The sequence below is a fragment of the Fragaria vesca genome, linkage group LG7 (assembly GCF_000184155.1).
Source record: "Fragaria vesca subsp. vesca linkage group LG7, FraVesHawaii_1.0, whole genome shotgun sequence".
Classification (NCBI taxonomy): Eukaryota; Viridiplantae; Streptophyta; class Magnoliopsida; order Rosales; family Rosaceae; genus Fragaria; species Fragaria vesca.
The window spans coordinates 22,912,279-22,924,319 of record NC_020497.1 but is presented as its reverse complement, the minus strand read 5'-3'; the positions used below and the strand labels follow the sequence as shown (position 1 = coordinate 22,924,319).

The following is a 12,041-nucleotide window of genomic DNA, read 5'->3' as shown; positions in this document are numbered from 1 at the left end:
TCTCTCTCTCTCTCTCTCTCTCTCTCTCTCTCTCTCTCTCTCTCTCTCTCTCTCTCTTTATTTTCCAAGTTCCAACTGCATGCCCACACCTTTTGGTTACCAAATTCTTAATTTTACTGTTTGAATGACGAATTAATTTTTTACTTGAAAAGTTTGTGTATTATTCTGCAGAAAGAATAGTGTAGTCAAACACATGCTCACCCCAAGAACAAGTAGGAGCAAATAGCCAAAGAGAAACCGAAAACCAGATGGAAACAAATCAAAATCCATTAATAATTATCCTTGATAAAATTCTCTCCTTTTGTTCTGCAGTGAGATCCTATATATTTCGGATTGAATGAGTCAAAAGTATTGGTCATAGACTAAAACTAAACCGAAAAAAGGCAATGGAAAAGCCAAAGACTGCATTTAACATTAGCAACAGTATGCATGACTCATCTTAAGGATATTTCAACGATATAATCAAAGCTCATGGAAATGAAGAAAAAAAAAAAAGTAGTACACTGTTTTATTGAAAATTAAGAAGAAAGGTAGAATTGGGTTTCTAGCTCTAGGAAAGAAAATTCATTGATTCAGTTCTGTGTATAATTTACAACTTACAAAGCAGATATGGCTATGGAGAATTCGAAGCTGTATGACCAGCTAGACTAGTCTCTCGATCAAAACTACAAGTATCTCTACTATACTATGAATTCAAATTCACAAAAGCTTGAAAAACTAAACATTGGAGGGTCTGGAATTAGGAGTGATCTTGATGACGAGTCCGGGAAAGACATCATCCGGGTCATGGATATGCGGGTTGCGCTCCACGATGAAGGGGTCGCAGCACTTGTCGCTGATGGTGTGGAGGGTCTCACCTTCTCCGACGACGTAAATTTCGTCGCAGGGACGGTTCATCTGCAAGAACTGTTTCCCTCGGAAGGAGTCATCTTCTGTGGTGGAATTCGTGCTCTCTCTTATAGAAGCCAGAAGGATTAGACCTAGTAGAATTGTAGCGCAGTACCATGAAGCTGCGTCCGCCATGGATGAAGCTTTTATGGTTTTCAGACCCATATAAGAGTTGGGTTTGGGTGAAATGAAATAGAAGAAGTCTGATGATGAGTTTGTGTCGATATGTGTATGCGTGTAGAGGTATATATAGAGATATGGAGGGAAAGGGGGAATTTATGAGGGAGGGAGAAAGGCTTTTTGGTCGTTTGCGTTGAGAGAAGGTTGGGTTCAACGTGGACTTTGAGCGTCTCAAATTTGAAAGTGAATCGTTTAATGGCCTTCCTTGTATGCTTGGGGATTTTATTTTTCTTTTGAAAAAGACAATGTTATAATCAAAGATTTTACGGATTTCGGATTAAAGGCGATTTAGAACGAATTTTGTTTTTACCTTATTATTAATAATGGTTCACAAATTCATCAATGAAACAAGTTGATACGTGTTACTCACAGATAGATTCATCGAAATACAGCTAAGTCGTCTAAGATTTATATTTTTGATTCTTGATTCATGGTAGTGATTTACTTCCTCTCTTATCCAAATGCCTCATTTTGATAATAAAACGATCACGTTATTCTCTCTTTTCCATTCAATATGGGGATATTGATTTGTATATTAATCAGAGAGGCTGCTATCTAGCGTATAAAGATAGATATATAATACTTCTTCACACGACTTCTTGTAGTATAAGTACTAGAACCGTTACAGCACTGCATAATTCCAAACCTAATCCATTTTCTAAAGGGCATGCAGCTAATAAAGAACAACATATACAAAATTATATAGCAGTTGGAGCTAGAGGAGAGAAAAGATTGACGATAGGTATGTAGTGGGGAGAGGAAAATGTGGGGGTGGTGATTTGAGCGTGGAGAAAGTGGCGAATTGCGTGAGGAGGTTGTGGTCGACTTTCCCCACTCACTCGCTACCTAGAAGAAATCTGTAACTATCATATATTATGCGTCATCATCGATCTGCATATATAAACAAGTACCAAACCCTACCGGCCAACTGAAACCAAAATCGTCGATCATAAACTAGCTAGCACAAAGTACTGTGTTATATATAGTCTTTGACATTCTAGTTACGAAATGGGGTTTGGAGACGTTTTGGATTTTTGCTTCCTGGCGTGCACGAGATGCAATGGCTTTATCACCTGCTTATTGGACTAGATGACCAAGTCGTATATATGAATTTCATACATATGTATCGGCAATTGCAGGACCGAAAGCTTATCATGATCATCCTAAGCGCGACGCTGCTTTCATTTTCTTCTCTTTGTCCTCTAATTAGTTCCTTTCTTTATGGGGCGGACCAAGAGCCATATATGTATCATTCATTCATCCCATATCCCCATCTGCAACCAATTTATACGTTGATGGGTACCATTTAGGTTGGAAGAAAGGTTTGACATTTTGATGGGTACCGGACTACCGGTTACGTCTATCATCAATTATCTAAAAATTAGTACATGCATTTAGAGTTTTGATTATTCATAAATGTAGGAAATAGTCCACTAGGGTTTTTGTCGTTCATATTATTGTTAGACGATTATGTTAATCATAGGATCATCATATGTTGATCATCATTTATCATGTTAGAAAAAAATAAAAAGAATTGAAATTTGTTTAGTCCTTCTGGTTTGAAGTCGACATCTGTTTAGTCCTTGTGGTTTTATTTTAATCTGAATGGTCCTTAAAGTCTCATTTTTTCATCCAAATAGTCATTTCGTCAATTTTCTCAGTTAAATTGCTGACGTGGCGTCTATTTGGATGAAAAATTGTGACTTTAAAGACTATTCAGATTAAAATAAAACCACAAGGAGTAAACAGATGTTGACTTCAAACCACAAGAACTATATAGTATTTTACCCAAATAAAAATAAATGTTCGGATAGGGTATTCCCGACGATCACATTCATCACAACGATGTTACAATTGTGATGATCACCTTATGATACAATCGATCGAAGACATGGTGATCATCATAAAGTTTTATGTAGACCTAAAGCCTCAAAGGCTCAAATGTGCTTATATGGATTCATTCGACTCGTTAGGACTATATATATGAATATAAGCATGAGGTTGCATATATTAACCATGCAAAATTGTCGAGGAAATTATAATCCCTAGCTACAAAAGCTAGTTAGGAAAGCTAGACGTCTGGTAATGAGATGCTTTTCAAAGTTAGTTTGGTAAATTAAAGTGGTAATGCCCCCATTTGCCTATCCAAATTGCTCGAATTCGATCGATGACTAATCAGCATCGTTCAATTATAAAATTAGCATCGATAAACCTCTTTCTCTAGCTAATTTCCAGCTAATAGATGCTTAGAATAGGAGTCGAGGACCATTCCAAGGGTTTGGTATGCATAATTATGAATTCAACTTTAACATAGACAAGTTTAGTACTAGAAATACTTGGTAGCTTTTCCTCCCTTACCAACATAGCTGCCACTTATAGAGAACGTACTTAAATTATCATATTGATGAGTTTAGCCATCCAAATCTATCACCCACCAAACCTATTGACCAAGTCCCTCTAAACTTAACCTAATTCCATGAAAATCGATCATGAATGTATAGCTAAAGTCAGAGCTACAAAAAGGGCAAGTCGGAATTAGTTTTATCAAGAACAGATTTGAAGTAGGGCAACATGTGGATTGTTGGGGTACTAGTGGTGCAGATAAGGTTCTGTTTAGTGCCGATTAAGTATTCTATGTATGATGTATCAGCCACAAAAGGATTATTAGCACATTTCTGGTGCAAAGAATGTATATGAATTGGGTGTCGTTATATTCCCTATAATTATTTTTAGAGGTCATATTATTCCCTATAATTGGCGTCACCATCCACCATTAACCAGTAATATATCAGAAATGATGATCGATGGGATATAATATATGCTATTGGCCTATTGCAATGAGTTGATGGGAAGCAAATGTAACACAATTAAGGTGTATATAGTCACTTATCTTCACTGGCGGCCGGTGGCCACAGTCGTAATGTCAATTACATTGAAACATATTCCCACCACATTTTAGCACATAGGTTTATTGAAGTGACATGCATTTCGGCAATGGCCGGTTAAATACAAGATTCTACACGACAGTATGACACAAATTTCCAACCACTGGCATAATCACCATCTCTGTGGATGACCTAATTAGACTTGATAAATCATTAGGATTTGCAGCCCAGCTGAAAAGCTTTTTCCCAATTATCATGGTGGCTCTTTTTTTACCAAATGAAATTCTTGGAAGATACTATTCTATGGAAACTAAAGTAGTTCAGAATCTCCATGTTGCATAGCATCTAGGATAATATGATTAGATGAAGAGCAAAGAGATTAATGTGACATGTTACAAAGTATCTATCACTTAAGTTATATATTTCGGCATAATAAGCTTTCTTGTTTGATTCATAGGAATAGAGAATTCAAGAATACAGATAGTTACTCGAGAGTCTGTTCTCATTTTTTTTTATAATCCTTTGATGAAAAGATTCATTTTCTAACTTAAAATGTTTAGTGAAATATGAATTCAAATCATAACTCTCGAAATGAAACTAGAAAAAAAAATGTGAAGGTCCCTAACCACAAATAATACAAAACCCTAAACCCTTAAAGAATTGGCCTCTATTTATTATGTCAAAGTTCAAATTTTGGCTCCACACACTATCAATCATGAACCGCGCAAAACCCATTTGGCGCCACCTGAGCACCACCGCAGCGCCGCCGAAACCACCGATCACCACCTTGGCCTCAACCAAAGAGCTTCACGCCCACCTCATAAGAACCCACCTCCACAAAGACCCATCTTCAATCTCCGACGTTCTCAGATTTTACACACAATCTCCACCACACTTAAACAAAGCCCATTTCGTCTTCAATCAAATTGAACAACCCACATTGATGGTTTGGAACCTCATGATCCGTGGACTATCGCAGAGTGAAAAACCCAGTGAAGCGATTCGTATGTATAGCCGAATGAGGCAACAAGGATTGGTGGGGAACAATTTGACCTGCATATTCGTTTTCAAGGCCTGTGCTCGAGTTTCGGATGTTGTATGTGGCCAAAAGGCTCAAGCTTGTGCAATGAAGCTTGGGTTTGAATCGTATTTGTATGTTAACAATGCTTTGATTCATATGTATTCGAGTTGTGGTGATTTGGGTTGTGCCCAGAAGGTGTTTGATGAAATGCATGAGAGAGATTTGGTTTCGTGGAATTCGTTGATATGTGGGTATAGTCAGTGTAATAGGTATAAGGAGGTTTTGGGTCTTTTCGAGGCGATGAAGGTGACAGAGAATGTGAGGGCTGATGCGGTGACGATGGTGAAAGTTGTTTTGGCATGTATTCAGCTAGGTGAATGGGGAATTGCGGATTGTATGGTGAAGTATGTGGAAGAAAATAATGTTGGTGTTGATGTTTACTTGGGGAATACGACGATAGATATGTATGGGAGGCGTGGTTTGCCGCGTTTGGCTAGGGAAGTTTTTGATAGGATGCGAGAAAGGAATGTAGTATCATGGAATGCCATGATCAATGGGTATGCCAAAGTGGGGAACTTGGTGGATGCAAGAAAGCTTTTTGATAGGATGCCGAATAGGGATGTGATTTCTTGGACTTCCATGATGACTGGTTATTCTCAAGCTAACCAACATGCTGAGGCGGTGAGTCTTTTTCGCGAAATGATGGCAGCTTATGTGAGGCCGGATAAAGTGACAGTGGCTAGTGTGCTTTCCGCTTGTGCCCATGTTGGTTCACTCGATGTGGGAGAGGCTGTACAAGAGTACATAAGGAAGCATGGAGTGAAAACAGATGTTTATGTAGGGAATGCTTTGATAGATATGTATTGCAAATGTGGGGTGGCTGAGAAGGCATTGGCAGTGTTTCAAGGGATGGATAAGAAAGATTCTATCTCATGGACTTCGGTGATTTCAGGCCTTGCGGTAAACGGTTTTGCAGATTCTGCACATGAGTTCTTCTCACAGATGTTAAAAGAAGGTATTCGACCAACTCATTCAAGTTTTGTAGGGATTCTATTAGCTTGCGCTCATGCTGGATTAGTGGATAAGGGATTGGAATATTTCAAAAGCATGGAAAAGGTTCATGGACTAAAGCCAGAGATGAAACACTACGGGTGTGTTGTGGATCTTTTAAGTCGTTCTGGTAAGCTGCAGGAGGCATACGAATTCATGCAGAATATGCCTATGGTACCAGATATTATAGTATGGAGAATTTTGCTGGGTGCTTGTCAAGTTCATGGGAATTTGGCCTTGGCTGAGATTGTGTCAAACAAGCTTATCGAATTGGACCCATCTAACAGCGGGAACTATATTCTCTCATCAAATAACTATGCACTTTCTCATAGATGGGATGGTGTTGCCAAAATGAGAGGATTGATGGATGAGAGCAACGTGCAGAAGCCATTTGGTAGTAGCTCCATTGAAATTAATGTTGCATTATCACATAACTTATCTAATACGTAGAGGATCATCAAACGATTCATCAACATATATACCTAGATGAATGGTTATTTGCAGTTGGGTTTCTTATCTCAACCTGATCACATTGCAATGACTGTGGGAGCTGATCTTGAAACAGAAACCAAATAGAAGTTCACGCCTGACAGTCCTCACTAATTGTTGGACTTATCTGAATGTGTGAAATTTTTGCTGTGACCACCACACCAGAGCTTGACCAAATTATATACACACTTTGTTCACTCTACAGTATCCACAGTCTGATCAAACACTGATAGCAAAAATGGGAAAGGGAGGGTGTCACTTGGAGATGACCAACAAGAGAACATGGCTGCTTGGCTTGTTGGTATCAACACCATCAAGATTTACCTTTCAAGCTCCCTGAACTTGTTATCAATTCCTTGCTTTCCCTTTTGAAGCTTTTTAGTTTGATCACTGATTTTGAGATGAACCCTTTGATTATGTTACTTTACTGAATCATTTGTGATACTTAAATCACCGTAGGACCTCAAGATGTTAGGATTCAGATGAAGGCTGTTGGGATATGTGGGAGTGATGTTCACTACCTCAAGGTTCAAGTTTGTTTGATATGTTTTGGCTTATGAGTTTCGATGTGTTTTGGTTTATGAGTTTCATTTGGTTTGTGGTGATATATGGTGCCAGTGTTTGATTGCTGAAAGAGAATATAACTATATAATTAGATTTAAGAACTTGAATCTCCAAATTATCTTTTAGGTTTACTTGACTGGCTTTGAATTTGATTGTTGTTTGTTACTTCTAGGCCATGAGAGTCGCAGATTTTATAGTTAAAGAGCCCATGGTAATTGGGCATGAGTGTGCTGGGATCATAGAGGAATTTGGGAGTGAGGTGAAGCATCTGGTGCCTGGTGACCCCGTGTGGCACTAGAGCCCAGTATCAGATGCTGGAGGTGTGAATCTTGCAAAGAAATAAAATCTATGCCAGGATATGAAGTTTTTCGCCACTCCACTAGTTTTTGGTTCACTGGCAAACCAGGTAACCAGACATACTTGCAGCATTTCAGATTCTATATCGTAAATGTAAACTTATTGTTCAATGCTATAGTTAGATGGATGTCAGATTGGGAAGTTTGACTTCAAGGTAAATGTTTGTTTCGACAGGTTGTCCATCCTGCAGACCTGTGTTTTAAACTGCCAGGGAATGTGAGTTTGGAAGAAGGGGCAATGTGTGAGCCCTTGAGTGTTGGTGTTCATGCCTGTCGCCGAGCTAATGTTGGTCCAGAAACAAATGTTTTGGTTATGGGAGCAGGACCCATAGGGCTTGTTACACTGCTAGCTGCTCGTGCTTTTGGGGCACCGAGAATTGTCATTGCAAACGTGGATGACTATCGTTTATCAGTTGCAAAGACTCTAGGTGCAGATGAGATAGTGAAAGTTTCAACAAACATCCAGGTTTCTTTATGATATGTCCTAAATTCACTACCATGATCCGGACTGCAATCTTGATTGTCACTTTTTTTTAATATTGATTTCACCATGCCTGAGAATGGCTAAATATTTCTGATTTCTTAAAATTAATCATGCACTGGTAACCTGGAAGTTCTCTAATTGACTTTGAAAAGTGTACTTTTTAACCAAGGCTGTGCTTCGTCCTTCTTTTCTTTTCATTCGTTTGTAATAAGCCACTGCCAAGGATCTCAACATTTTACAGTTGCACAAAATTAACACAAAAACATGCTTACATATTAACTAGTGAAACACCCTTTTACAACTTCTACTTGTTCAAAAAAAGAAAAACACCCTTTCACAACTTGATGTTTGGCACAATCCAAATTGGAGTTTGATTGCTCATGTTGATTAGGATTGCCGCTTGTGTGTCGTTAATTGGTAAGAAGTTTTTGGTTTTGATGTTATACAAACCAAAATCACAGGGTTGCTCACAAGGTACCCTATTATAATCGTGTATGAAGTATATGCAATCCGGCAGACACCCTAACACCTCTGAAGTTGATGGGTGTCTCTTTAAAACCGAATCCAATAGGTGCTTAGGCAGCTCTGCCCAATCTGAGGATCCCATGATTTAAACCTGGAGAGAAGATCTTGATCGAACAATCTTACGTTGTAAAATCTAAAATTGAAAACTATGAATGAGGGAATCGCCCAGCAGCTTTTAGATTGGATTGGTGGTTAATCCCTCTATCTATAGATGAAGCCCTGTCCTTACGGACTAGAAACCTTTTCTCTTACAAGTGTTATGATGTCAGGTAGCTTAGCTGCAATGCCGAAGAAACCTTGGCGACATATAAAAGAATGCCAAAAGATTGAACATAGAAAAGATTTTCAGAAGTTGTGGCATCTTGCAATGTGTTCAATGAGTTCTAGAAGTTCTATATGGAGAGAGACCAGTAGTTTTTATAGATTCTACATTTTGAATCTGACTGTAAGAAACACTGCTTCTCATACAAAAGAGCAAATGATATTCCTTGAAGAATAAGGATCCCGCTCATACTAAGTTTAACCTAGCAGAAGGAACTAGAAAATCTCAACAAATCTAGTAACCAATTTTCACATCACAAAAATTGGATTGTAAATAGGTCAGTGGACCAAATTCCACATCATTACTCTAGTTTGGTTATGATATGAACACATTATAAGAAATAAGAGGCTTGACATGGTTTTACACATCGGAGGTGTCAACAGAGGTCTAGTGACATGTTGAAACGTGGCTAAAATTTTGCCAACACTATTTTTGTCGTTCATTATATTATCTCGTGTTATTTCAAAGGGCCAATTCCATAGAAGTCCATTTTCAAACATTTTTTTCTATATAGGTCCATCTAAACATTTTTACTCACATAAGTCCACCTAAGCCTAAATAGAGTTTTATATTAGATATAGAAGTTTAACAAAATTACATACTGCCATCCAACAAAAAAAATTAGATTTTCTCTCTTATATTTATAAGAATGCAACTATTATAAAAAGTCAACAACGACTCTCATCTTAGAAAAGTCTCCGACCAACCTCCGGCAAGGTTTCCGGCCGACCTTTGGCGAGGTTTCAGGCCGACCTCCGACTAGGTTTCGGACCGACCTCCGAAGAGGTTTCGGACCGATATCCGACGAGGTTTCTGACCGACCTCCGACGAGGTTTCCGACGATCACAAAAGCTACTACTACCAGCTAAAAAAGCTACTAGTCTATTACTACCAGCTATAAAAGCTACTACCACCGGTCACAAAAGCTACTACTACCAGCCACAAAAGCTACTACCACCGACCATAAAAGCTACTATGACCGGCCACAAAAGCTACTACCACAGGTCACAAAAGCTACTACGACCGGTCACAAAAGCTACTACCACCGGCTATAAAAGCTACTACCACCAGCCACAAAAGCTACTACTACCTGCTACAAAAGCACAAAAACTGCTACCACCAGCTACAAAAGCTACCACCACCGGCTACAAAAGCTACTACAGTGATAATTTCGATGACCTCCAATGAGGTCACAAAATATTGTGTCGCCGACAAGAAAAGCTACTACCACTGTCAACAAAAGGTACTATCGCCATGAACAAAAGCTACTACTGTTAGAAAGAAAATCTACTACCTTCAACAACAAAAGCTACTACCTTCAACAACAAAAGCTACTACATCTAACAACAAAAGCTACTACATCCAGCAACAAAAGCTATTAACTCCAGCAACAAAAGCTACTTCAAAACAAACTACTACCGTCAGCAACAAAATGTACACCGGTAGCACAAAAGCTACAACCATGCATAAAAAAAAGCTACTACGTACCAAGTAATACAAATCTAATCAATGTGTCAAAAATATACTATTATAGTGTGAGAAATATACCATCATAATGACGAAAATATACTATCACTGTTGAAATATACTATCATACAATGAAACTGAGACATAATTATAAATCTTGATCCCATTCATTTCCTACACTATTAGAACACAATTTCGTGATGTCTCATCCACTCGATTTCTATCGAATTTGAAACTTGGAACTCCTCCAGTACTCATTCTCAATTCACAGCAGTCCACTCAATCAATAATACTGTCACTGTGTCAAAAAAATACCAAGACAAACATAAAAAAATACAATCAGTGTGTCAAAAAGATACTACGTACATAAACATATTCAATATGGCTCGCAGGTAAGTAATCGGTAACACAATCATCAACCACACAAAGCAGTAATAATCGAAATAATATGGCGACGAATGCAAAACTACAAAGAATGAGTTCCTAAATGCTTCATACCATAACTCACAGACCACCCAATGTATAAATAAGAAAGAAAAGAACAATAGACTATTAAGAATTTAAATGCAAGTAGAATTGGTTGAGTCTATTACATTACAAAGTGGCATTATTACCAATGTTACAACAAGATAAGCCAAAGGCAAGTCCTGACAGTAACCAAATCTTGTGTGCGACTAGTGTGATATACTGTTAAAGGAGGCCATGTACCAACTAATTACATAGAATCATGTCAGTTATTCAACCAAGAATACAAACTACAGCTTAATTCATGTGACTATCTCTATTTAGTATACTGAAACACAAACAATGTCTTCCCCAGTGAATAATTGATTATTTCCCTGTATGAGCCGTGAGCCAATGCCACAAATGTAAGATGTAACAGAATACATGACATACCTCAGACCTTCTCCACACCTAAAAGCCCAATCAAATTGAAAATTCAAACAAATTATCATAATCAGATCCTCAATGCAACTCTATCAATCCAGTACTTGCCAAAAAAACAATCCAACCTCACTTCATACCATAACTCACAGGTTCCTCGTCTAAAATCCACAGCAAACAATAGAGTATTCAGACTCAAATTCATAGAATCATAGCTCAATTCCTATAGAAAATTCAGCAGTATATGAATCTAGGTTTTCTTCAACAAAAAATTCAATTCACAGCTAAACACTATGTAAAGGAAGACTGAATCAGTGGCCGGTGACTACAAACAACGACGAATATTTCTATGACTACAATCTAAAAGCGAGCGATGGTTGCTTACCAGAAGAAGCGAGTCCTACTCGGTAATCTCCGCCTCCTTCAGTTTCTGAGCCACAAACTGTAAGCAAGATTATTAAGTAAAATAGTGAGATTAAGATTGAATTAAGCTTTAAAAGCAGTAAGGCTTAGATCAAAGAAGATTGCTGAGGACGAAGGAAGAGCTCAGAGATCTTCCGAAGGCTTACCATGGCTTCAGATCTTTATCGGAGAAATGATGTAATCGGAGGAGCAAGAGAGAGAAAGAGAAGAGAGAGAGAGAGGAGGAGGTAGACCACGTCGTCGGAATCGGTTTGACCTTCGCGTTGATGGGATGCAGTTGAGACCGAAGCGGAGGTCATCGAGGAGTCTTCGACGGTGGATCCAGAAGTCATCGTCGAGGCGGCGGCGACTTCGTTACGGCGACGGCGTCGGAATCGAAGTGGAAGAATAGAGAGAGAGAGAGAGAGAGAGAGAGAGAGAGAGAGAGAGAGAGAGAGAGAGAGAGAGAGAGAGAGAGAGAGAGAGAGAGAGAGAGAGAGTAGAGTAGAGAGTAGAGAGAGAG

At 38.6% G+C, this 12,041-nt stretch overlaps 2 protein-coding genes across 2 annotated transcripts; both read left to right on the top strand.

Moving 5' to 3' along the window:
- The first annotated feature begins 4,668 nt into the window (after window positions 1-4,668).
- LOC101299340 (pentatricopeptide repeat-containing protein At2g22410, mitochondrial-like) lies at window positions 4,669-6,474 on the top strand. Its single transcript, XM_004309184.1, has one exon. It carries the CDS (start codon window positions 4,669-4,671, stop codon window positions 6,472-6,474), a length of 1,806 nt encoding a protein of 601 aa, XP_004309232.1.
- Window positions 6,475-7,224: 750 nt separating this feature from the next.
- On the top strand, window positions 7,225-8,083 carry LOC101305313 (L-idonate 5-dehydrogenase-like). The gene is made up of 2 exons (XM_004308077.1): window positions 7,225-7,483; window positions 7,609-8,083. Exons 1-2 carry the CDS (start codon window positions 7,436-7,438, stop codon window positions 7,909-7,911), a joined length of 351 nt encoding a protein of 116 aa, XP_004308125.1. The 5' UTR covers window positions 7,225-7,435; the 3' UTR covers window positions 7,912-8,083.
- The last annotated feature ends 3,958 nt before the right edge of the window (window positions 8,084-12,041 follow it).